The sequence below is a fragment of the Alexandromys fortis genome, unplaced genomic scaffold (assembly GCF_014885135.2).
Source record: "Alexandromys fortis isolate MF-2015 unplaced genomic scaffold, M_Fortis_MF-2015_v1.1 scaffold_152, whole genome shotgun sequence".
Lineage (NCBI taxonomy): Eukaryota > Metazoa > Chordata > Mammalia > Rodentia > Cricetidae > Alexandromys > Alexandromys fortis.
Genome location: NW_026068045.1, coordinates 3,061,685 through 3,084,641, shown reverse-complemented (window position 1 = coordinate 3,084,641; position 22,957 = coordinate 3,061,685). Strand labels below are relative to the sequence as shown.

Below are 22,957 nucleotides of genomic sequence, written 5' to 3'. Positions count from 1 at the left end.
CCGCGTCAGGCTCCTCCCCGCAGATGTTCTCTGGCTGAGACAGCAGCATTCTCTCGGTCTCAGGCTTCCAAAATAAAGAAACAGCATCCCGGCGCTCTCCAGCCTCGCCGAACGCCTGCGTGTCCCGGGCTGGAGCGTGGGACCCTCCCCTCCGCACCAAAATGGCGCACGCCGCGCCCCTCACTCCCCAAAGCCCCTCCCGCCCCCCGCCCGCGGCCGCCGCCGTCACTTCCGCCCCGCGGCCGAAACAGACACAAAGTAGCGGGCCGGGGCCCGGGTGGGGAGAAGCCGGGCCGCCGCTGGGGGGCGGGAGCCTGCGGGCAGCGGAGCCGAGCGCCCCCGCCCCAGCCCCCGGCATGGGCTGGACGGGGCCGCCGGGCGGAGCGCCGAGCGCCGCGCGCTGAGGTGAGGCGCCCGCCGCGGGCCGGGGGTGTGGACCCGGAGGGCCGCGGGGCCACTGGGGGAGCGGATGGGGGAGGCTGGGGCAAAGGCTTCCCCGGGATGGAGAGAGCCGGTCGCTGTGCGCAGCCTGGGAAGATGGGGCGCGCCGAGAGTTGGGGTGCGAGGAGTTACCCTGGTCCCAGCCTTTACGTGCCCGGGGAGGGAGTTTGGGGACGATCGGATTTGTCCCGCGAAGGTGGAGGGCTCTGTACCCCAGGAAAACCAAGGGTGCCAGGGGTGTTCGCGTTGGCAGCTCAGAGCCGTGCAGTGGGTCCTGGATACTGTCCTTGGCAGGGAAGGAAAGTGGCCCCTGGCGTTCTTGTTTTCTCCTGCCTCGCCGACCTGCTAGCTTCCTCGGGAGAGACTCTTGGTTGGGAAGGAGCGGAGGCCAGACTCAGAGGAGGAGCCCTTTTCCTTAGCGGAGCGTTGCCTCCTTCCCAGGGCTGGCTATTTTTATCCCAGATGTGGCTGCAGAGGGGGCTGGGGCAGGGTGACGGGGCAAGGCGACGTGGCTGATGGGCCTACCCGGTTTAGAAAACCCAGGATATCCTGAGAGGGAGACCCTGTTGCCAGTGATTTCTGTTACTGTGTTTGTCCGCTTCGAGGATTGAGGCCAAACTTGTTTTCAGTCAGTCTCCCCAGGGTCTTAGAGGTAAAAGAACTTTCCTGACCCGTGTCCAGTCTTGACTCTTGATGGTCAGCTAGTTCTACTGTTAACTCTTGCAAAAGAGGAAGACTCAGATCTTAGGGCTAACGACGCTTGGTAGCCTCCCACCGGGGTGGGGCTAGGTAGGAGCCAGTAATGCCCACCCTGCATCCTCTCCTTTAACCTCTGGCTTGGCTCCCCACCCTCCCATGACTCATGTCTCGATTGGGTGGAGACCCTGGCTGGGGCCCTGGAAGAGGCCTTGGCATCACCGAAATGCGATTGAGGTTTCCTTCCCGAGCCAAGGGGACAGCACCGTTGCTTGCCACGGTTGTGGAGAGTCAGGAGTGAAAAGGACGTATGCCTTTCGGGATTGTCTGCTCTGAGGTCAAGGAGGGAGTGTGTGTTAGTGAAGGGAGAATTGGTGTGGGTGACTGGGCTAGGACCAGAGTCAGTAATTATAGAGATTGGGCAGACAGGCAATTAGTAGCTCTTGGGGCTGAAAGGAGGGGGATGGTTTTCCATCTAAAGGAAGGGTTTCCTTGGCCAGGACTTGCACCTTTTTAGGAGAAAGTTCATGAAAGGGTGGAAGGAAACAGAGGCCTCCTGAGCCTGTATCTAGTGTCATACTGGCTGGACTGGACCTGGGGTGGGAGAGAAAGCGGACTCTTCATCAGGCTTGGGAAGACCTCTCTGCTGGCCCCAATCGCTAGTAAGTGGTTTGGGGACTCTGCAGGAAGTGGTGGCCATGCCTCTGATACGAACCCCTCTGGGGAGGAGGTGATAATGGGAGTCCCAGTAATGAGAGTGGGGGTGGGGGAAATTATGAACTTTCTAGAAGGGTGGGACATGCCCACCCTGTTTCCTGATGCTCTGCCAGGTGTTTCCTGGCTCGTGTTATCTCCACCCAACCTGCTGGGACAGTTCTGTTTTCTAGTACAGGCCGTATTCATCTCGACCAGGAGGGCACATGGGACATCCATTGTTCCTGAGGGGATACTTTGAGGGCTGCGAGGCATTTGTCAATATCTGGTCTCTTCTAGGCCCCTCTCTGTAGGTTTTGGTTTCTATTAATTCTGAGTTTCCTCATGTTATCCAGGACAGAGGGAAGAACACCCCCCCCCCATACACACACACTCAGGTATCCATATCAGCAGGAAGAGGAGAGTTTTAGTGGGGTTGGAGGCTGTGGGGGATGGCAGGGCCATAGCTAGAATAAATTCCAGAAGGGAATGCAGAATTCTCGACCACGTGTCTGTTGCTTTCTTGCAGGGTCTCCCATGGGACTGCTGGAACCTTGCTAGGTGAGATGGCACTGTGTGCAAAAAAGCGCCCCCCAGGTACGAGCAGCAAGGGGCGGGGCTCTGGGGCCATGGTCAAAGTGGCTGTCATTATGACTTAGGGAGCCAAGGGAAGAGGGATTGCTAGGAAGGTTCTGAAGGGGGGCGCGGTTAAGGCTGCCAGGCATGGGGGTCGGGGGTAGCCTGAGAAACCGAATTCCTCCTTTCATCCTTGGCTGGAACTCAGCCGTGAGTGAGAAGCACCTGCAGATTCTACTCTTTGGTCTGGGCTCTTGGGCTCTGGCCTCCTTTGCCTACCCACCGGAGTCCTCCTCAGTTTCCCGCGGAAGGAGGGGGGGGGTGTAGGATGAAAGCCGTTGCCCGGGACAACGCGGGCGGTTCTCTCTCCCGCATTGGCTGGGGGAGGGGGCGGGGCCGCGCACTGGCTTTCGCCTACGCAGGCACTGGCAGACTTCAGCTCTGCAGTGGGAGCAGGTGGGGCGGAGCCTGGGGCGTGGGCACCTTTCCGTCCACCCAAAGCTCCACCTCCCGCCTCTGTGCTGGGATTCGGGAGTGGAGCTCCTGCAGAGCTGGTGGTCCCAGGCGCAGGTGGCCGCCAGGATGGTTTGGGCTGCTGCGGGTGGCATGCGCGCCCAGCGGCCGGGGCTCCCCTCTGCGTGGCCGCAGCTCTTGCGCCTCCCCGGGGGACCGCCTATGCCCCATAAGCGCCGCTGAGGCCAACGACAGACAGTGCGTCTTCTTAAAACGGGATCATGACGGTCCCCAAGGAGATGCCTGAGAAGTGGGCCCGGACCGGGGCGCCTCCATCTTGGAGTCAGAAGAAGCCCTCTTGGGGGACAGGTAAAGGGAGGCAGTGTCTGGCAGCTCTCACATCCGTGATTTCCCTCCTCTGACCTCCGCATTCCCTTGTCCTCTGCCTCCCTTCCTCCGTTGGCCCTTTGGGATCCTCCTTCTTCCTTTGCATGGCCCTTGGCGATTAGTCTCAGTAGAAAGGGGACCCTCTGAGAGAAGTTTCTGGTTTTCAAATGGCTCGTTTGTCTGGTGATTCTGTGGCCTGGGGTTTGCTGTTGCATTGTGCTTGTTGGGGGAAGAGGTCTGGAATATTACCTTGGATTCTCGGTCAGATAGATACAGGGTGGCAGGCTTACTACTCCCTTTTAGGTCTGAGGAGGGAACCCCACATAGGACATCTCTTATTCTTGGCCCTGAAATTGGCACCCGCAGCCTGGGTCTTCAGGGTTTCGGTTAGGTGTAACTAAATAAGGGTCGGTAACAGTGACATTTCCTTTTAAGAAAAATATTTGAAAATGGTTGAGAAAGATTGCAGTTGCCTCTCCTCTTCTCTGTTCTGCTCAGTCCGCATGACCCACATCTCTGACACACACCCCCACACTTGAAGATGCGCTTTGCAATAGGATGATGTCATTGTCCACCAGTCAGAAACTGCTTATGGTGACATGTGACAGGAGGCTCCTTTAGAGACACTGCACGTGGGCCTGGGATGCTGCCGCAGAGCAGTTCCAGGGCACTGTGACCCTCTGTCTTGGCCCCACCCTCCGTGCTCCGCCCCTGCTTCGGGTGAGGACAGTGCCAGGAGCAGGTTTGCAGTAGTCTCCACATGGGAGGGAACTTCGTACCTCAGCCCCACACCTTGACCATGATGATGGATGTGTTATAAACAAGAGCAAGAGCAAAGGGACCTGGGCATGCGTGGCGGTGGGGGGGGGGTACACACACACACACACACACACACACACACACACACACACACACGACTCTGAGTTCTCTGAGTGGAAGACCCTTGGCAGTTGGCAGGAACAGAGACTTGTCCCGCACTGTGATGGTAGCACATGGGAGGCTGAGGAGGACCTCGGCCAGCCTGCATGCCACAGTGAAACTTTGTCTCTAGAGGGGAAGTGGGGGAGTAGCATGCAGCTGTTGACAAACTGTGGACTAGAGCAAAGAGTCTAGTGATACCAAAGCTGTATTCTGGGGAGAGAAGCGTCGCTCAGTGGAACCCTCACAAAGGTTGAGACGACCTGACATCGTTCGCGCCTTCTGACCGCAGCCTTGTTCTGTTGCAGAAGAAGAACGGAGGGCGCGGGCTAATGACCGAGAATACAATGAGAAGTTCCAGTATGCGGTAAGTGCTCCCTCTTCCAGAGCTGGGCAAGAAGAGTATCGGGAGCTGAGGCCGAGGGAAGGGGACTTGGGCGAGGCAGGGAAACGGCTTTGGCCAATTTCCATCTGCTGGGCTAAAGTTTCCAGCTCTCGCTGAAGCAAAATACATTGCCCTGGAGAGACTTTTCCTTTCCTCCTCCTCTTCCCTGTGCCACGCCTGGGGTGTTGGCAGGGAGTGTGCAGAAGGTTTGGAAAGTACAAAGAAGGAAGAGGCAGCCCCAGCCTGACTAGGTTGGGATGAAGGGTGCCCCCCTCATTTTCTCCCTTTCTACTGCCATAGAGTAACTGCATCAAGACCTCCAAGTACAACATCCTCACCTTCCTGCCTGTCAACCTCTTTGAGCAGTTCCAGGAGGTTGCCAACACCTACTTCCTGTTCCTTCTCATTCTGCAGGTAAGCGACCTGTCTTACATCTTCTTTCCCTCACAAAACTGAGTTAAGCCAAAGAAGAGGTGGGATCAGGGGAAGAACCCCTGGACAGGGACTTCAGCACAACGCACCTCTCTTTTCAGTTGATCCCCCAGATCTCGTCCCTGTCCTGGTTCACCACCATTGTGCCTTTGGTTCTTGTCCTCACCATCACGGCTGTTAAAGACGCCACTGATGACTACGTGAGTTGTCACCCCCACCCCAGCCGCCTTTAGGGAGAGTTCCCAGGATGCTCCGAGCTCCTCTGATCTAGTTCCAGGTGGGGGGAGAGGGAAGGTGTCTCACTTTTCTCAGTTCTCTTCCAGTTCCGCCACAAGAGTGATAACCAGGTGAATAACCGGCATTCTCAGGTGCTGATCAATGGCGTGTGAGTGGCTGTTGGCTCCCAGGGCTCCGGGGAGGAAAGAGGTTTCCATGGAAACCTTGGTAGTGACTGATGGCCTCTGCTGTCTTCTCTTTGCTGTAGCCTCCAGCGAGAGCAATGGATGAATGTCTGTGTTGGTGACATTATCAAGCTAGAGAATAACCAGTTCGTGGCGGTAAGAGCCCGGGTGCCTTTTCAGTCTGCAGGGTTGTTTGTCCTCTTTGGTTGAAGGGGACAATTCCTTCCTGGTTTTCTTAACACTCATGGAAAGAGATTTTCCAGATGGTGGCTTCTGGGCCATGTTAACATGCTTAGATTAGTTTTTCATGCTTTTTGAATTAAAAACAAAAGGATATACCTCTATGCCAGTCACAATGGGCATGGGCCTTTAATCCCAGGGCAGAGGCAAAGGCAGAGACAAGGCCAGCCTGCTCTGCATAATGAATTTCAGACCAAACAGGATTGTATACAATGAGAGACACTGGGGTGATTGCCGCTAAGAGCCCACAGAGGGCAGAGGTTTGCGTGTGTGAGTTCTCATCAGGCTTTCTGTGTAGGCGGACCTCCTTCTCCTTTCCAGCAGCGAGCCCCATGGGCTGTGCTACATAGAGACGGCAGAACTGGACGGGTGAGTGGCATGCTTGCTGTCAGCATCCTTTCTCCTTGAGCCCTTAGGGGGAAATGACTTGTTTGAAGGCAGTTCCCAGGCCAGGGCTCTGTAACTTTTAGAAAACTGAGGAGTAAGAAAGGCCCTGGATGTGTCGGAGTTTTCTAGGCCAAGACATTTAGGATCAGGTGCCCAAGGATTGATTCCAGCTTCTGGGAGAGGCCAGGACTTAAGGGTATTTATTGTTCTTCCAGAGAGACCAACATGAAAGTGCGCCAGGCAATTCCAATCACTTCGGAGCTGGGGGACATCAGTAAGCTGGCCAAGTTTGATGGTAAGTAGTCCTGGACAACTTTGGAAGGAGACGGTGGGCTGGGGTTGGAGTCCATTATTGTATCTTCTGGACTCTGGTTGGCGCAAATCTCTGGACGTTTTCTAGAGGATCATGTCTGGAATGTCAGGTGGTACCCTGAACTTTTGAACTGATGGTTATTTCAAGTGAGCTTCATGACTGATGGCGTGCTGAGAGAAATTCAGCCCGTTCCTTTTACTTATCAGCCAAGAACAGTGCTTTTCTTCGTTGTAACCAGTCAGCCTGTGTATGAGAAGTCCATGTTCTCGCTTCCTCTCCAGCTCTGCCTCCTCATAGCCGTATTAGCTGACAGTTTACTTACAGGTGTAACCCTAAGAACTGTGGTCTTACTAAAATCTCTACAACATGCCTGCTTGCCTGTTAAATACATGTGTTTGATATATAATAGTCTCACTAAGACCTGGCTGGCCTGGACTTCCTTATGTACCAGGCTGACTTGGAACTCAGAGATCCGCCTGCCTCTGCCCTCAGGGCACTGGCACTGTAGCTGTTGCACCACCGTGCCTGGCCACCACATAAGGAATCTGCCCTGTCCTCTTTAGTGACGCAGTGCTCGTAGATTGGCACTGTTAGGCCATTTAGTCTTTTGTTCCAGTGATGCTTAAGGATAAGAACAAAGTGTTGTGACCCACTCTGTACGTAGAATAGTCTCGGCTTTGTGGTTTGGGAGCCAAGGAAATGCATAGTTGTTGGAGTCCTTACTGTACAAGCCCGAGGCCCCGAGCTCAGATGCCCGGTACTCACATTAAAAGCCAGGCGTAGCAGCACAGCTGCAGTCCCACGCCAGGAGCTCCTTCGGGTTTGTGAACATCTAGGCTGGCCAATCGGTGAGCTCCAGGTTCAGTAAGAGAGAGACCCTGCCCCAGGAAACAGGGTAGAGGCTGGTGAGGTGGCTCAGTGGGTGATTTGCTGCCAGGCTTACCTACTTGAGTTGAATTGCCGGGAAGAAAGCACTGAATCCTGTAGTGGACTCTGACCTCCACATGTGCACCATGGTACATATGTGTCCACACATGCTTGTCCACACATATGCGCACACACATGAATAAGTGTAATAGGAAGGAGTAAAGTGGGAGTGGTGGAGGAAGAGACCCTGTGTGGACGTTGGCTCCATGTGCATGTGGGTGGCGCATGCCGAAATCACACACACACACACACACACACACACACACACACACACAGTATTTCGGGATCTAAGTGCATGTACATTTTTTTCTGTGCTGCTAGGGATGAGCCCAGGACCTAGGCAATGATCTTCCACTGAGCTATGTCCCTGGCATGAATATGTATATTTTTATTTTTTTTAAATTTTTATTTTTAAAGATTTATTTATTATGTATACAACATTCTGCCTCAATGTATGCCTGCACGCCAGAGGAGGGCAGCAGATGGTTGTGAGCCACCATGTGGTTGCTGGGAACTGAACTCAGGACCTCTGGTGCTCTTAACCTCTGAGCCATCTCTCCAGCCCCTATATTTTTAATGTTAGTTCATGCCACCCTGTTATTTTTCCCTATGTTGTGGAGGTGACTGTGAACTCCTGATTGCCTTTCCCGCCCTCTAGAGTTCTGGATTACAGGCAGGCACTACCTCACCCAGTTTATGTGGTGTGAAGTAAGTCCTGCAAGCAGTATGTCAATAGCTCATGTCTTTAGAGGCCACACACACACACACACACACACACACACACACACACAGCTACTTTTTCTATTAAAACTTTTTTTTGTGTGTGAGAAGGTCTCAGTATGGAGCCCTGTGGCCTATGTAGATCAGGTTATCCTCAAACTCAAAAGATCCACCTGTCTCTGTCTCCCCAGTGCTGGGATTAAAAGTGTGCACCACAGTTGTATTATTTAAGATTCATGAGTGTGCGTGCGTGTGTGGGTGTGTGCAGAGGGAGTATCAGATCCCCTGGATCTAGATTTATAGGTGGTTATGAGGTACCCAAGGATGCTGGGAAACACACTTGGGTCCTCTGGAAGAACAGGAAGTGTTCTTTAATCCTCTCCCTTTAATCCCCTCACTACCTTTTCTGTTCCCTTATCATATGACTGGACTCTGAGCAGTGGCACTTTTGTCTCCGTCCAGGGGAAGTAATCTGTGAACCTCCCAACAATAAGCTGGACAAATTCAGTGGAACACTGTACTGGAAGGAAAACAAGTTCCCTCTGAGCAACCAGAATATGCTGCTGCGCGGCTGTGTGCTGAGAAACACCGAGTGGTGCTTCGGGCTGGTCATCTTTGCAGGTGAGCCCCCTGGTGTCCCTCGGGGTGTGGCTGGTAGCAAGGTGAGTCACTTCTATGGAGCTACTGCCCTTCCCGCCTAGTGCTTCTGCTCCGATGGCTCCGCGTGCCACTGTGTTTATTTGACTTCCCATTATTTCCAAGGCCCTGACACCAAGCTGATGCAGAACAGTGGCAGGACAAAGTTCAAGAGAACGAGTATCGACCGCCTGATGAATACGCTGGTTCTCTGGGTGAGCTTCCCAGAGGTTCTCCCCCTAGCCCCTTCTGCCCCCTTGGTTTTTTCTAGGCAGCAGCCAGGCTTGGCTTCTCAGGGGCGGTGTTTGTTTCAGACGCCTTTCAGACTTGGAAGATGTTGTTTTAAAAACCTTAGGAACACTTAAAGAGAGCTAAGCTAAGCCACCCTCTGTGGCTTGGTTATGATGGCGTCTGGATACGCATGGAACCTCTTAGCCCTTGCCGGGGACAAGGAGGCCTTCATGGATATGGAGTCAGAGTTAGAAGAAAACTTCCATGGGGAAGATGGTTAGCAGGCTTCTAAGAATGCAGGCTCCCAAGAGGAAGTCTCTGTGCTTGCTTTGGCTGTCCCTGGGCTCTCCTGTCTGTCTAGAATTGGGTTTCCTTCTTGGGCTTTCCCTCCCCATTTTGTGCCCCTCCTGCCAGTTGTCTGCTTCCAACACGCCATCTTGGGAAACCTGAGGACAGCAGTTGAGTTGCCCCTCTTAGCTTTAAAGGTTTCCAGAAACCCAGGCTGAAGTCTGGCTAATCCCTCTTACAAAGGCTCTTCTTGCCCCCTGGTGGCCGCTGACCTGGATGATCTCTGCTTTTCAGAGTCAGAACATTGGCACAATTTTGGAAGTACTTGTTGGACACCAGACAGTGGACTCCATTGTTCCCTCCCTGTCTGTCTCACTCAGATAAAGTCTTGCTCGGTAGCCTAGGCTGCCCTTGAACTCTCGATCTTCCTAAATCAGGCCTGGTGGTGTACACCCGAAATCTCAGAATTTGAGGGCCTCAAATTGCCACAGATTTGAAGCCAGCCTTGTCTCAAAGCAAAAACGAGAAAAGGCTTTAGGATGTAACTTAGTAGTAGATTGGCAAGCATGCACAAGGCTTTGGGTTCAATTCCCAAGAAGGGAAAAGAGCATTCTATACAATAAATCTGTAGAGTATGCTGTTGGCCTTGTGTGCGCTAGCACAGGCCATAGATTTTTTAATGTGTCAGAAGTTGCTACCCCCAGTTCTAAGTCCTGGCCTTACCTGTGCTTTTAATTCCTTCTCAGATTTTTGGGTTCCTGGTCTGCATGGGAGTGATCCTGGCCATCGGCAATGCCATCTGGGAGCACGAAGTCGGGACACGTTTCCAGGTCTACCTGCCCTGGGATGAGGCGGTGGACAGTGCCTTCTTCTCTGGCTTCCTCTCCTTCTGGTCCTACATCATCATCCTCAACACCGTTGTGCCCATCTCACTCTATGTCAGGTGTGTGTTCTCTGCCCGTGCTCTCCGTCTCCCTGTCTGTCAGGTGTGTGTTCTCTGCCCGTGCTCTCCGTCTCCCTGTCTGTCAGGTGTATGTTCTCTGCCCGTGGCTCTCTCCAGGAGCTCAGGGGCTTCCTTGCCAACTTCTCCATGAAGATGAAATCCTTGACAAGGAATATGGAGTCCTTTCTATACTGTGGCCATTTAATGTTAGCTGTTTATTTTTTTCTCCAGTTTCCTGGCTTTGGGTTATAGTGGGGTAGAAACTATATTGATTTATTCAGCACCACGTACTATTGCATGCCTATTCTGGGAAATAAGCACAAAGATGAACAAAAAATTGATCTCCTTCCCTTGTAAAGCTTAAATATGATAGAGGAGGAAAGCCCTAAACATGTCACAGAATAGAAGCTGTTCGCCTATGAGTCCTCTGTGGGTCGCTGGGGCTGCTAAGCTGTGTGGGTCTTCTCTGCTCTCAGAGTAGCAGGTTGGCTCACCCGGGACTAGAACCTGAGGTAGCTGCAGGCACCAGTTCTTGAGGGCAGGGAGACATAGCTCCGAGCAGTCAGGCATACATCTCAGACAGGGAGATGACTGTGGGGGGGATGGGTGGGTGGAGGCTGGGGAGCAGGAGGGAAGAAGCTGGAAACGAGGGTGTACAGACGAGAAGCTGGGGTGTTAGGAGCTGTAGGGGAGGGGTCTGGAAACAAGTTTAGACTGGATTGATTGGTAAGGGTCTTCAGCCTTTGTCTGGGGACCTTTAGGAATGGGTTTTGGAAACCTGGAGTCTTCAGGAATGCTCTAGCAGTGGCTGGCCGGCTGTGGTGAGCAGCATGAGCAGGACGTGAAAAGGAAGGGGAATGTGAGGCAGAGGAGGGAGAGGGCAGTGAGGCAGAGGAGGGAGAGGGCAGTGAGGCAGAGGAGGGAGAGGGCAGTGAGGCAGAGGAGGGAGAGGGCAGTGAGGCAGAGGAGGGAGAGGGCAGAGGAGGAGGAGGAGGGAGAGGGCAGTGGCGGAGGAGGAGGAATCTCTCCTACAGTGCCTGGCATTTGCAATAAGGGAGCCTGTGATCTTTTGTATTCAAATCAGTCACTATGTATCCACGCCAGTTTAGAGCTGGCAGTTCTTCTGCCTCAGCCTCTCTAGTACACCAGGCTTGGCCTATGCGTTTTTAAGGAGGTGTTTATCCAGTTGCTCAGAATTCTTCCTAGCTTTCATTTCCCTTAACAAAAATGCCCAGACTGCTCAGCTCTGCTCCCCAGCCCAAATCCTAGTGATGCCAACTGTGAGAAGATGCAGGGCATCCGAGAGTCTGGGTTGACCGCTGCCTACTTAGCCACAGGACCTCAGGCTTGTCCAGTCACCTAGGGCCTCACATGCTGTCTGTTTTCCTTTCCCACGTGATGCCTGTGTCTCTTTCTTCATAAGGGTGTTTTGGTAGAAGACACTGGATTGGAAAATAGATATAAAAGGTTAGGTTACTATGTCAGTCTGGCCTGGCGCCTCATGCCTGAGTCACAGCACATGGGAAAGCTGAAGCAGGAGGACCACCACAAGTTTGCGGTCAGCCTTGGCTTCAGAACGAGATCCCGCCCCCACTCCATTGCACTCCCCCCAAAAAATATAAAAAACAAAACCAACCACAACAGCACCAAATCCCTTTGCAAGTATTGGTTATTTCCCTAACGCAGTCTTGATCACTTTGCTTCTTCGCTGGTATTTAGATGTTTTGCTTAGGCCCTCATTTTGTTTTCCCACTTTGTGCTGTGCTGAACCTGTTTTTGGTAGCTGCCTGAGGAAGTTTTTTCCTGAGTTGCCAGCATTCAGGTTTGGGGGAGGTGGAAGTAGGGTTGGCTAGCTGCCTGGGACAGCCTTGACCACATTCCTACTTATCTCACTTTTCTGCCCAGTAGCAGGATCCTGATAGGAGCCTCAGTCACACTGAAGGAAGGTTCCAGATGTGTGGCCCACTGCTTGGCCACTTGGGACCAAACACAGGGCTCTTTTCTGGGAATGTGAACAGCCCAGATCATAAAAGTAACGATTAGCTGAAAGTCCCTCGCGCTTGCGATGTGCTGTCACTGCCATGTTTCTAGACTCTGCCCTGCAGCGCGACAGTGGAGCCCTGCCTGTGCTGGGCAGTGAGGGATGACGGGACTGGGAGCCTCTGGCCCTGTGCGTGCACGGCACCCTCACGCTCTCTCTCTTCTCTCTCCCTTCCCTCTTGCACTTTCTCTTATTTTTCTCTGCATGGTTTCTGTGTTTAGTTCTGAGGTAAGAACTGGCCAAGTGCCCTGTGTCCTGTCCCTCTTCCTTCTCTGCCTGTGCCGTCTGTCCTGCCTGCCCGGAGCCTGTGCCCCTTTTTGTGTGGAGAGCATCAGGAGGGTCGGGTTGGAAATTTCCTTTGTCAGTGGTCCATGGTCAGTTCCACCTGCAGGCTTCCCTGCCCCTCCCATCCAGGTTCCCTGCCCGGGTGTCTTCTTCATTCCTTTTCCTCCCAGTCCAGCGCCTGCAGCTAAGGCCCAGTGAGTGGGATATTTCCTTCCCTTCCTGCTTCCCAGGCCTTACCTCCTGTCCCCTATGCAGTGTGGAAGTCATTCGTTTGGGCCACAGCTACTTCATCAACTGGGACAAGAAGATGTTCTGCATGAAGAAGCGGACGCCTGCAGAGGCCCGTACCACCACTCTGAATGAAGAGCTGGGCCAGGTGGAGTACATCTTCTCTGATAAGACGGGCACCCTCACCCAGAACATCATGGTGTTCAACAAGTGCTCCATCAATGGCCACAGCTATGGTAAAGTGGCGCCATCACTCCGGACACTGGGTTTGACGTCTTTGGTGTTTGGGAATGAGGGACCTTGAAAGGGTGTACCTGTGCCCTGTGCCCGGATTGCACTGAGAATCCCTTTCTTGCCCTCCCTTGAGCCCTTGCACTAATGTTGGGGCTTGCACCAGGGGAATGCCTTGGTTATTTGAAATGAGCCCCAAGACACTGGCCTCTGGGCATCCTGGCCAGGGTGGACCTACCTTGGCTGCCCAAAAGAATACAGTCTCCACTGTTGCTGCAAGGGGCCCTTGTGAATCTCTGGACTGTATCTGCAGTCCTCCTGGTATGGGCCTGTCATAGTGGCCTTGAGGCTGAGCTGATGGGATGGTGGGGGGCAGGGTGTTTGCAGGTGTGAGACCCTGCAGTAGCTGTTTTTTTTTTTTTTTTTTTTTTTTTTTTTATTAACCTAGACCTTGTTGCCAGGGTATAAGGCTTTATCTGCTTTCTGGGCTTGGAAGGTGCCAGGCACCTCAACAGACCTGGAGTGTTGTAGGGGCAGGTTGAGAGAGAGTTGGAGCTGCTGTTGTGGGGAGAGCTACAGGGAGGTGGCTGGGATGAGCATGGTGAGCAGGGGGCCCTACGACCCTTGTGGCCAGGTTTCTGAATTCTGGGATCCAGGGTACCTGCAGGATGCGGGCGGTGGCATCTACAGGATGAGTAGGCCTGAGGGTCCTACAGACCATGGGGTCTGCACTCGAGACTTTCCTGTGCTGCTCTGGAGCCGTCCAGTGCTGATGTGCTTTCCTTCTTTTGGGTGTGTGCAGGTGACGTGTTCGATGTCTTGGGACACAAAGCTGAACTGGGAGAGGTAAGATCCAGTCTCTGAATATTCATTCTTTCAGCCAGTTAGATACAGTCTGGGCATCTGGCTAGCAATAACGGGCATAGATGAGAGCAGTGTGCTATCTGGACAGGAAATGGAAGACACTGGGGAAGCTGATGTTTAGAGGGTGGGAATTGCTAGATGAGGCATGGTGCACACCCATAATCTCAGCACTCGTGAGGCTGAGGTAGGAGGACCACAAGTTTGAAGCCAGCCTGGCTTATATAGAGAATTCCAGGCCATCCCAGGCTCCATAATGAGACCCTGTTTCAAAGAAAAGTGAAAAATAAAAGTAAAGGCCAGCTAGACTTTGGAGGCCCAAGGCAGCCGGGATCTTGGCTCTTTGGCCAAGAGGTGGGTAGGTAGGACAGTGACTTCCTGGGGGTTGCCTGGCAGCTCACAAGGCTTCCTGCCTGTTCCAGAGACCAGCGCCTGTTGACTTCTCCTTTAATCCTCTGGCTGACAAGACATTCTTGTTTTGGGACCCAAGCCTCTTGGAGGCTGTCAAGATGGGGGACCCACACACGCATGAGTTCTTCCGTCTCCTTTCCCTGTGTCACACCGTCATGTCAGAAGAAAAGGACGAAGGTGAGCTGAGGCACAGCCCATTCATTCTCCTGGGCTGCTGCTCCTGCCATGCTGCTCTGTGGGCTTCCTGGGCAAGGTAGGTGGCTGGACGGTGGCCACTTTCTGCACATGCTCCTTTTCCCCACTAGGAGAGCTGTACTACAAAGCTCAGTCCCCGGATGAGGGGGCTCTGGTCACCGCAGCCAGGAACTTTGGTTTTGTGTTCCGTTCCCGTACCCCTAAAACAATCACTGTCCATGAGCTCGGTACAGCCATCACCTACCAACTGCTGGCCATACTGGACTTCAACAACATTCGCAAGCGGATGTCAGTCATAGGTGAGGCCAGTGCTAGGGAACTAAGTAGGCTTGGGTAAGCAGGCAGGCCTGGGTGGGAAGGTGCTGGAGGGCTCGTGATGACACATTTAGTTTGGATTTTGTCTGAATTTTTGGTCCTCTTCTCCCTTGTGTTTCACAGTGCGGAATCCAGAGGGCAAGATTCGACTCTACTGCAAAGGGGCTGACACAATCCTGCTAGACAGACTCCACCCCTGCTCTCAGGAGCTGCTCAGCAGCACCACTGACCACCTGAATGTAGGTGACGGCCTGCGCTTCCTCAGTTCTCAGCACTGGGAGGTGGCCAGGGCATGCTCTCCTTATTTATTTAAAATGATTTATTTATTTTTATTTTATATGCCATGGTGGTTTTTTTGTGTATTCCTATCTGTGTGAGGGTGTTGGATCCCCCAGAACTGGAGTTACAGACAGTTGTAGGCTGTCATGTGGGGGCTGGAAATTGAACCCAAGTCCTTTGAAAGAGCAACAAGTGCTCTTAACTGCTTAACTATCCAACCCCATGTTGTCCTTTTTATAATAAAAATGTGTGTGTGTGTATACATACATGCATGTGTTTAGTGCACGTATATATTTTGTATATATATAAAATGTATATATTTTGTAGTTGATATATGTGCTCATGTCACAGTGTACATGTGGAGGTCAAAGAATAACTGGAAGGAATTGGTTCTTTCTACCGTGTGGACTCTGGGGATTAAGCTCATATCTTCAAGCTTGATAGCAAGCACCCTTATTTGCTGAGCCATCTCAGCAGCCCACAGTGTTCATCCGTTCTTCCTTCCTTCCTTCCTTCCTTCCTTCCTTCCTTCCTTCCTTCCTTCCTTCTTTCTTTCTTTTTCTTTTCCTTTTCCTCCTCCTTCCCTTCTTTCTCCTCCTCCTCCTCCTTCTTTTTGTTTGTTTTGAGACAGGGTTTCTCTGTGTAACAGTCCTGGCTATCCTGGAATATCAGCCAGGCCTCCAGGACTGGCATCATGCCTATGATTCTAGTATGTGGCACATAGAATCAGGATGAGGAGTTTGGGGCTAGCCTGGCTTACATGAGACTTTGTCTCAATAAACCAACCAGGAAGATCATTAAAATGACTCATGAGATCGAGGCATTTGTGGCCAACCCTAGACACAGGTCTGGTCCCAGAACCCATATGGTTGGAGGAGATGGCTTCCTTCCTTGACCTCTACACATGCACACAAATAACAAAGTCATGTTAAACATTGTCTAAAATCCAACTGACGATATCTCAGCTGTCTGTTGAGCTTTGAGTTGCAGGTCTTTTGCTGTGTTTTCTAGAATTTCTTTCATCTGACTCCCCCACCTCTTGGTTTAGGAATATGCAGGGGACGGACTGAGGACGCTGCTGCTGGCCTACAAAGACCTGGATGAAGAATACTATGAGGGGTGGGCCAGGAGACGCCTCCAGGCCAGCCTGGCCCACGACAGCCGAGAGGACAGGCTGGCCAGCGTCTACGAAGAGGTTGAGAGTGACCTGATGGTATGAACAGGACAGGCAGGGTGAGGCGAGACAGTGTGGAGCACAGCTCTCCTCAGGAGCCCTTGTGGTATTTCCAGCTGCTGGGTGCCACGGCCATTGAAGACAAGCTTCAGCAGGGAGTTCCAGAGACGATTGCCCTCCTGACTCTGGCCAACATTAAGATTTGGGTGCTCACTGGAGATAAGCAAGGTAGGAATTGGTAGCAGATGGGCACAGTGGTGCTGTCGTGCCCTTGTGTGGAGCTGGGCCCCCAGGTGGGAAAGCATGTGGTCCCTGGTAGTCACCTGACCGCGCACCTTTGTTTTCTCTCGGCAGAGACAGCTGTGAACATTGGCTACTCGTGTAAGATGCTGACTGATGACATGACAGAGGTGTTCATAGTCACGGGCCACACTGTTCTGGAGGTGCGAGAGGAACTCAGGTAAACAAGGGGCTGGGGACACAGATTCCCTGAACGTGCCCGGGGACTGGCAGGCTTTAGTTTCCTCTCTGCCACTGTCCTGGAGCCCCCACAGTTTCATTCCTGCCTTCACAGGAAAGCCCGGGAAAAGATGGTGGACTCATCCCACACTGTGGGCAATGGCTTCGCCTACCAGCGGAAACTCTCTTCTTCAAAGCTCACTTCTGTCCTGGAGGCTGTTGCTGGGGAGTACGCCCTGGTCATCAATGGGCACAGTCTGGTGAGACTTCCATCTCTCGCTTGGAGCAGGCTGTCAGCAGGAGAATGCTCAGACCTTGTTGAGTGCTTCCTACAACTCCTCTGTTCCCTCTTCAGAGAGGACGACACTGGCTATGCCCTCCCTCAGTATGGTCTTGCAGTCTTATCTTGCTCACAGCTTCCCTTGACTTGAGGGGTGGGGGTGGGATCATCAGTGACCAGAAGAGCTAAGGTGTCCCCGTGTTTCAGGCCCACGCCTTGGAGGCTGACATGGAGCTAGAATTTCTAGAGACAGCATGTGCCTGCAAAGCGGTCATCTGCTGCCGGGTGACACCCTTGCAGAAGGCACAGGTGGTGGAGCTGGTTAAGAAGTACAAGAAGGCTGTGACACTTGCTATTGGGGACGGGGCCAATGATGTCAGCATGATTAAGAGTGAGTGTGTGCTGTGCGGTGCGTGGGCTGGGCAGGAGGGCTGCAGTGTCCTTAGGAAGAGTTGGGGGCAGTGAGGGGCAGGGCTATAGCTAGGAGGGAGGACTGAGGGGTGGGGTCTATAACTAATGGAATCTGAAGTTTATGGTCATTCTTCATGTCATCTTTGTCTCTGCAGCTGCTCACATCGGTGTGGGCATCAGCGGGCAGGAAGGGATCCAGGCCGTCCTGGCTTCAGATTATTCCTTTTCCCAGTTCAAGTTCCTGCAGCGCCTCCTGCTGGTGCATGGGCGCTGGTCCTACCTGCGCATGTGCAAATTCCTCTGCTATTTCTTCTACAAGAATTTTGCATTCACCATGGTCCACTTCTGGTTTGGCTTCTTCTGTGGCTTCTCAGCCCAGGTAGAAAGTGTTTCTAGAACTCTCTGCTGCATATTTAGGCTGGGGAGAGGCCAGTGCTTGTGCCGTCTTGAAGGCTTGAGTTCGGATCCCCAGAATCTCTGTAGAAGCCGCAATGTAGGTCACTGTGCCTATCTATAGGAAGTGGGAGCTGGAGGTGATGGGATCTCTAGAAGCTTGTGCGTCAGCTAACTTGGCTTGCACAGTGGCAGAGACTGTGTCTCAAACAAGGCGGAAAGCTGAGGACTGAGACACACGGTTGTTCTCTGATCTTCACGCTCACTGTGGCACACATGTTCCCAGACAGGCACACTTACATCTCTCTTACACACATGATAAATAAATAAACCCCTAGGAGCAGATACTACATCTCTCCTGTTAACTGACCTCATGGTTAGTACATACAGTCAATAAATGTTTGCTTTCCTTTTCCTTCTTTTCTTCTTTTTTTTTGGGGGGGGGGCATGGTTTCATGTAACACAGGCTGACCCTCCTATTTACTATGTAGCACTGGTTGACCTTGAATTCTGAATCTGGGCATGGTGTGCACACTTACAATCTAAACACTCAGTAGGTGGAGACAGAAGGATTGAAAGTTTGAGGTCACTTTTGGCTACATAGTGAGTTCCATGTCATAGTGAACCCTGTCTTAAATAACTAGCCTAAGAAGACAATGTTCATTGGGAGAGTCGAGATCTTAGGACCTGGGGAAGTTGTTAGGGCTGCTTGATGGTGTGGAGCTGTCTTTCTGTGCCTGATTCCTAGAGGAGGTTGGTCGCCCACTGTCTCGCCCTCTTCTCTTCCAGACTGTGTATGACCAGTATTTCATCACCCTGTACAACATCGTGTACACGTCACTCCCAGTGCTGGCCATGGGGGTCTTTGACCAGGTATGGGGGCTACACTGTTCAGACTGGAGGAAAGGTTGTCTGACGTAGCAGGTGTGGGACAATGGCCCACGGCCAGTGCACACTTCCACTTGGGGAGGGCGTTGGATTCTTTCCGTTTTGGCTAGAATTATTCTCCTGGGTTGCCGAACACTGATAGGGAGACTCTGGCTTGAGCCTGAATCTGTTATCTAAGAGACTAGGAAGGGGGAGCCAGGGCTAGCATCTGTCCTGGACTGGAGAGCGTCACTGTGGCATCCCTCACAGGATGTCCCTGAGCAGCGAAGCATGGAGTACCCGAAGCTGTACGAGCCAGGCCAGTTGAATCTCCTGTTCAACAAGCGAGAGTTCTTCATCTGCATTGCCCAGGGCATCTACACCTCTGTGCTCATGTTCTTCATCCCCTACGGGGTGTTCGCAGAGGCCACACGGGACGATGGCACCCAGCTGGCAGACTACCAGTCTTTCGCGGTCACCGTGGCCACATCACTGGTCATTGTGGTCAGTGTGCAGGTATGAGGCCATCCCTCAGCACTCCATCTCTGTTCCTGAAGGGTAGGGTTGGGGGTCCTCCTACCTGCGCTGCTCCTTTCCGCAGATCGGACTGGACACGGGCTACTGGACAGCCATCAACCACTTCTTCATCTGGGGCAGCCTTGCTGTTTACTTTGCCATCCTCTTCACCATGCACAGCCATGGGCTCTTCGACATGTTTCCGAACCAGTTCCGGTTCGTGGGTGAGTACCTGAGCATCCTCTTCAGTCAGTTCTGGGAACAGCAGGGTAGACAGCACTTACTATACTGTAACGCCAGATATCTTGCAAGGTACAATGTATTACCAAGGGTAATTGACCCAGGCCCTGCTACCAAGGAGCGTCTGTGTCCGTGAGAGTGGTGAGCAGCCCTTGCCTGACTATGACCTTCAAGGAAGGTGTGGCGGGCTTCACGGGGGTGGCTGGGCAGAGCCCTGTAGAGGAAACTGCTGCTAGTGAGCTGAGAGTTCAGGGTCCTTGACCTAGGGTGGGGCAAGAAGCCTGGGGAAGCAGAAGGAGAAGGAAAGGCCCCTGAATGGCAGGCTCCAACTGTGCCTTGCTCTGCCTTGCCTCAGTCTTCATTTCCTTTAGAGCAAGGAGACCACGGCGTCAAAGGCCACTTTCTTTTTGTTATTTGTTTTGATCTTTCCAAAAGATCCCTTAAGGAAATGTGTAGGCTAGCACAGGCCTCCAGTTCCAGCCCCTGAGAGGTGGAGGCCGGAGGGCCAAGAGTTCAAGGCCCTTTTCTGCTCCGTAACAAGTTTCAGAATAGCATGAATTACACAAAGTCCCATCTCTAAAAGGAAAAAGGGGTGTGTGTACAGAAAAGAGGCGTCTAGGTTTGAGGATAGAACTCAACAGAATGCTTGCCTAAAGTGCACAAAGGCCTTGTTCCGTCGGAGGGTTTGAGCAGGAGCTACACAGGCCAAGTCCTGTTTTTAGAGTCACTGCTTTACCGTATTTGGATAATAAAGTAGAGGCCGGCGCACAGGAGAAACAGATCAGTTAGGCCCTTTACCAGCAATCGCAGTGGGACAGATGGGATCGTGGAATTCAGTGACTGTGGAATTCTTTGGATATCTAGAAAATGAAGCCAACAGGTTAGATTGTGAGTGTGAGGGCGAGAGAGGCGTGAGCTGGGCTGTGTGATTTCATCCCAGGTGGGCGGCAGTACTTCCCTAGCTGGAAAAGGCACAGAGCAGATTTGAGGTGGAGGAGGAGACTGTCTATTACTTATGCCCTACTAGCCTAGAGATAGCTTCACTGAGGTGGTTGAGGAAACAGGGCTGTGTTTGGGGAGAGCTAGCGACCAGGACAGATTTAGAGATAAGCCCAGAAAGAAAGGAGAAGTCAAAGGTGACTTGGGCTTTGAGGTTGAGGACATGGAACCATCAGAAATAGCAATGGGGGAAGTGAGAAGATCTCCTCTGTCAACTTCGTGACTCCTGTCCCCCAGGGAATGCCCAGAACACCCTGGCCCAGCCCACCGTGTGGCTCACCATCGTGCTCACCACGGCTGTCTGCATCATGCCTGTGGTTGCCTTCCGTTTCCTCAGGCTTAGCCTGAAGCCTGATCTCTCCGACACGGTGAGAAGCCTGGCAAAGCTGGCCGTAGACCTTGGGGGGCAGCTGCAGTGTGACAGGAAAAGCCTCTCCTGCTTGGGTGCTCTAGAGCTGTGTCTGGGCTGCGGGACGCTGGGGGCTCATGCTGCACATGGCTACAGAAGTTCCTGTGATGATCCGCCATGGTACTCTGGGTCCCTGTACGTGGCGCTGCCTGCTGTTATGAGCAGACACTGAAGGATTCCCCTTCCCGGTGCCCTCCTTAGGTCCGCTACACCCAGCTGGTAAGGAAGAAACAGAAGGCTCAGCACCGCTGCATGCGGCGAGTGGGCCGCACGGGCTCCCGGCGCTCCGGCTATGCCTTCTCACACCAGGAAGGTTTTGGGGAGCTCATTATGTCTGGCAAGAACATGCGGCTCAGCTCGCTGGCCCTCTCCAGCTTTAGCACACGCTCCAGCTCCAGCTGGATCGAGAGCCTGCGCAGGAAGAAGAGTGATGGTGCCAACAGCCCCAGTGGAGGGGCTGAGAAGCCCCTCAAGGGCTAAAGACCTGGACTGGGACCCCTTGTGCCCGGAACCAGAGCTCGCCGGCCAGCGTCGGGGAAACTGCTGGTCCTCCCTCCCAGCAGCCTGCCTCCTCTGCCTGGTGGACTGCCCCGCAGATCTCAGCAGTTTATGGAAGGGGAGGGAGTGGGCCCCAGGGGCAGACCAGGGCTTTGGGCCTTGGACAGGGGCCACAATGAGGGACCAGCTGTGGAACCAAAAACCATGAAAACTATGAGATTGGGTCCACCCCTGTCCTGCTTGGAGTCCACAGGGAGACTATAATCTCCATATTTTTTTACTCCTACTCCCCAGAGGGACCCTAATGCCCTGTTCCTGAATTACACAAGAATGTATCATGCCGGGAAGCCAGAGACCTGCTGGGGCCTCCAAGCCCCTCACATCGTCGTGTGTCCTCTTGGTTTGTGTTTGTGTTGTTTGATTTTGTCTTTTTTATTTGGTAAATGGAGGAGGCCTTCATGTGACTTTATGTTATGGTTAGTGTCTCAACTCTTCTGGGAAGAGGAGACGGGTGCACACTGGGATTCCCTACCTGGTGGAGTGGCTTGGGAGGGGCCGCATCTCATGGGTACCGTTGTCCTTATGGGTACAGGAGCTACCAGGTAGGGAAGAACTGTCAGGCGGAGGGTGTTGGGAGAATGGAAAGGAAGAGCGCCCTGGTTCCTGCCTCCCCAGGGCGCTTGTGAGTTCTTGGATTACCTAAACCCTGTTGGTGCTGGGCCCATCGCTCTCAGTGAGCAAGCAGGGAGATGGGGCGGAAGTGTCCTCAGAGTCCAGGTTGAGTCCCCAGTTCCTTAGCCACTTCCCACTTCCCTCCTTCCTCCCCTTCCCTCCCCTCCCCTCCCCTCTCCTCTCCGGTGCTGTTTCTGCCTACCCTGAGGTGGGACTGAGAAGGAAGCTGGCCTCTGCTGCTTTGTCCCAGGAACCTAGGACCCTGCCCTTCTTGAGCAGTTGCTACCTTGTCGGTTCCCAGAAGAGACCTTATTTGCTAGCAGCAGAGTAAGGGGGAGGAATGGTGTGGAGCTGGGTGGACAGGAATCTAAATGTTCTCTGTAGGAGCCCAAAGGAGCTAGAGGGAGGTTGTAGTGAGTAGGGGCCGCCTGGGTGGGGAGAAGGAAGGGGAAGGCTTGACGGGGAAATCCCTTTTGGCCACACAGTTTACAAGCCCAGTATCATGTCTATTTGTGTGTCTCTTAAGGGGAAAGTCTGATTTTTATACCAAAGAGGAAATGAATTTTTTTTGTATTTTGTTTGTCTATATTATATAAATACATATATATATATAGATAGCTATATATATTATTATTTTTGGTTCTCTCTCGTTTTTTCAGGGAGGGAGGAAAGTACCATGTTGCATTGAGTGCATTGAGCTGTAATTAAGGAACATTCTGTATAATTTATGACATTTCTATAATTGCAAAAATTATATCATTTTATGGATATAAAAGAAAAATGCCTTTTTATAAAATTCCAATTTCTGAGATGTGGGTAATTTGTCTCTTTTTTGATGTTTGCATAAGACTGAGGGTAAAAAACGCCCAGGCAGAAAGTCTGCAGTGGGATTTTGTGGGTGGTCTGGGGGGCAGCTGTACACACTGTTTCGTGACTTTCAGCAGGACTGTGGGCAGGGCTGAGACAGTGCACATGGACTTTGTGTTCAGCTAGTGGCCACATGTTGCTTCAGACCTTGACTTACTGCCGTCCTAAACAGAGACCAACTTAGTCCACGTCCCTGGCAGACAGATATGGCAGACACACATGCAGATAAGGGTGTGTGGAAAATGCCTAGGAAGCATTG

The 22,957-nt window shown here is 52.7% G+C and overlaps 1 protein-coding gene across 5 annotated transcripts; it reads left to right on the top strand.

Annotated features, from left to right (window-relative positions):
- The first annotated feature begins 216 nt into the window (after positions 1-216).
- Atp8b2 (ATPase phospholipid transporting 8B2) lies at positions 217-22,640 on the top strand. Of its 5 annotated transcripts, none has more exons than XM_050118698.1 (28): positions 217-405; positions 2,360-2,427; positions 4,473-4,531; positions 4,850-4,963; positions 5,083-5,181; positions 5,305-5,366; positions 5,466-5,538; positions 5,921-5,991; positions 6,225-6,304; positions 8,432-8,590; positions 8,732-8,820; positions 9,871-10,067; positions 12,649-12,857; positions 13,655-13,698; positions 14,136-14,301; positions 14,430-14,618; positions 14,758-14,873; positions 15,962-16,126; positions 16,183-16,315; positions 16,442-16,547; positions 16,662-16,806; positions 17,034-17,217; positions 17,393-17,616; positions 18,420-18,503; positions 18,768-19,013; positions 19,099-19,237; positions 20,490-20,620; positions 20,863-22,640. In XM_050118698.1, exons 2-28 carry the CDS (start codon positions 2,397-2,399, stop codon positions 21,139-21,141), a joined length of 3,594 nt encoding a protein of 1,197 aa, XP_049974655.1. In that variant the 5' UTR covers positions 217-405; positions 2,360-2,396; the 3' UTR covers positions 21,142-22,640. The 5 variants fall into 5 exon arrangements, with proteins under 5 accessions (XP_049974655.1, XP_049974656.1, XP_049974652.1 ...); XM_050118699.1 differs by having other exon boundaries at positions 220-405; positions 16,204-16,315; XM_050118695.1 differs by lacking the exons at positions 217-405; positions 2,360-2,427 and adding an exon at positions 2,763-3,228.
- The last annotated feature ends 317 nt before the right edge of the window (positions 22,641-22,957 follow it).

Coding starts and splice junctions, on each gene's coding strand:
- Atp8b2 (XM_050118695.1), top strand. CDS start 3,141: ATGACGGTCCCCAAGGAGATGCCTGAGAAGTGGGCCCGGACCGGGGCG. Junction 5,992..6,224: donor GAGACGGCAGAACTGGACGG/GTGAGTGGCATG, acceptor TTGTTCTTCCAG/AGAGACCAACATGAAAGTGC. Junction 12,858..13,654: donor CATCAATGGCCACAGCTATG/GTAAAGTGGCGC, acceptor GGGTGTGTGCAG/GTGACGTGTTCGATGTCTTG.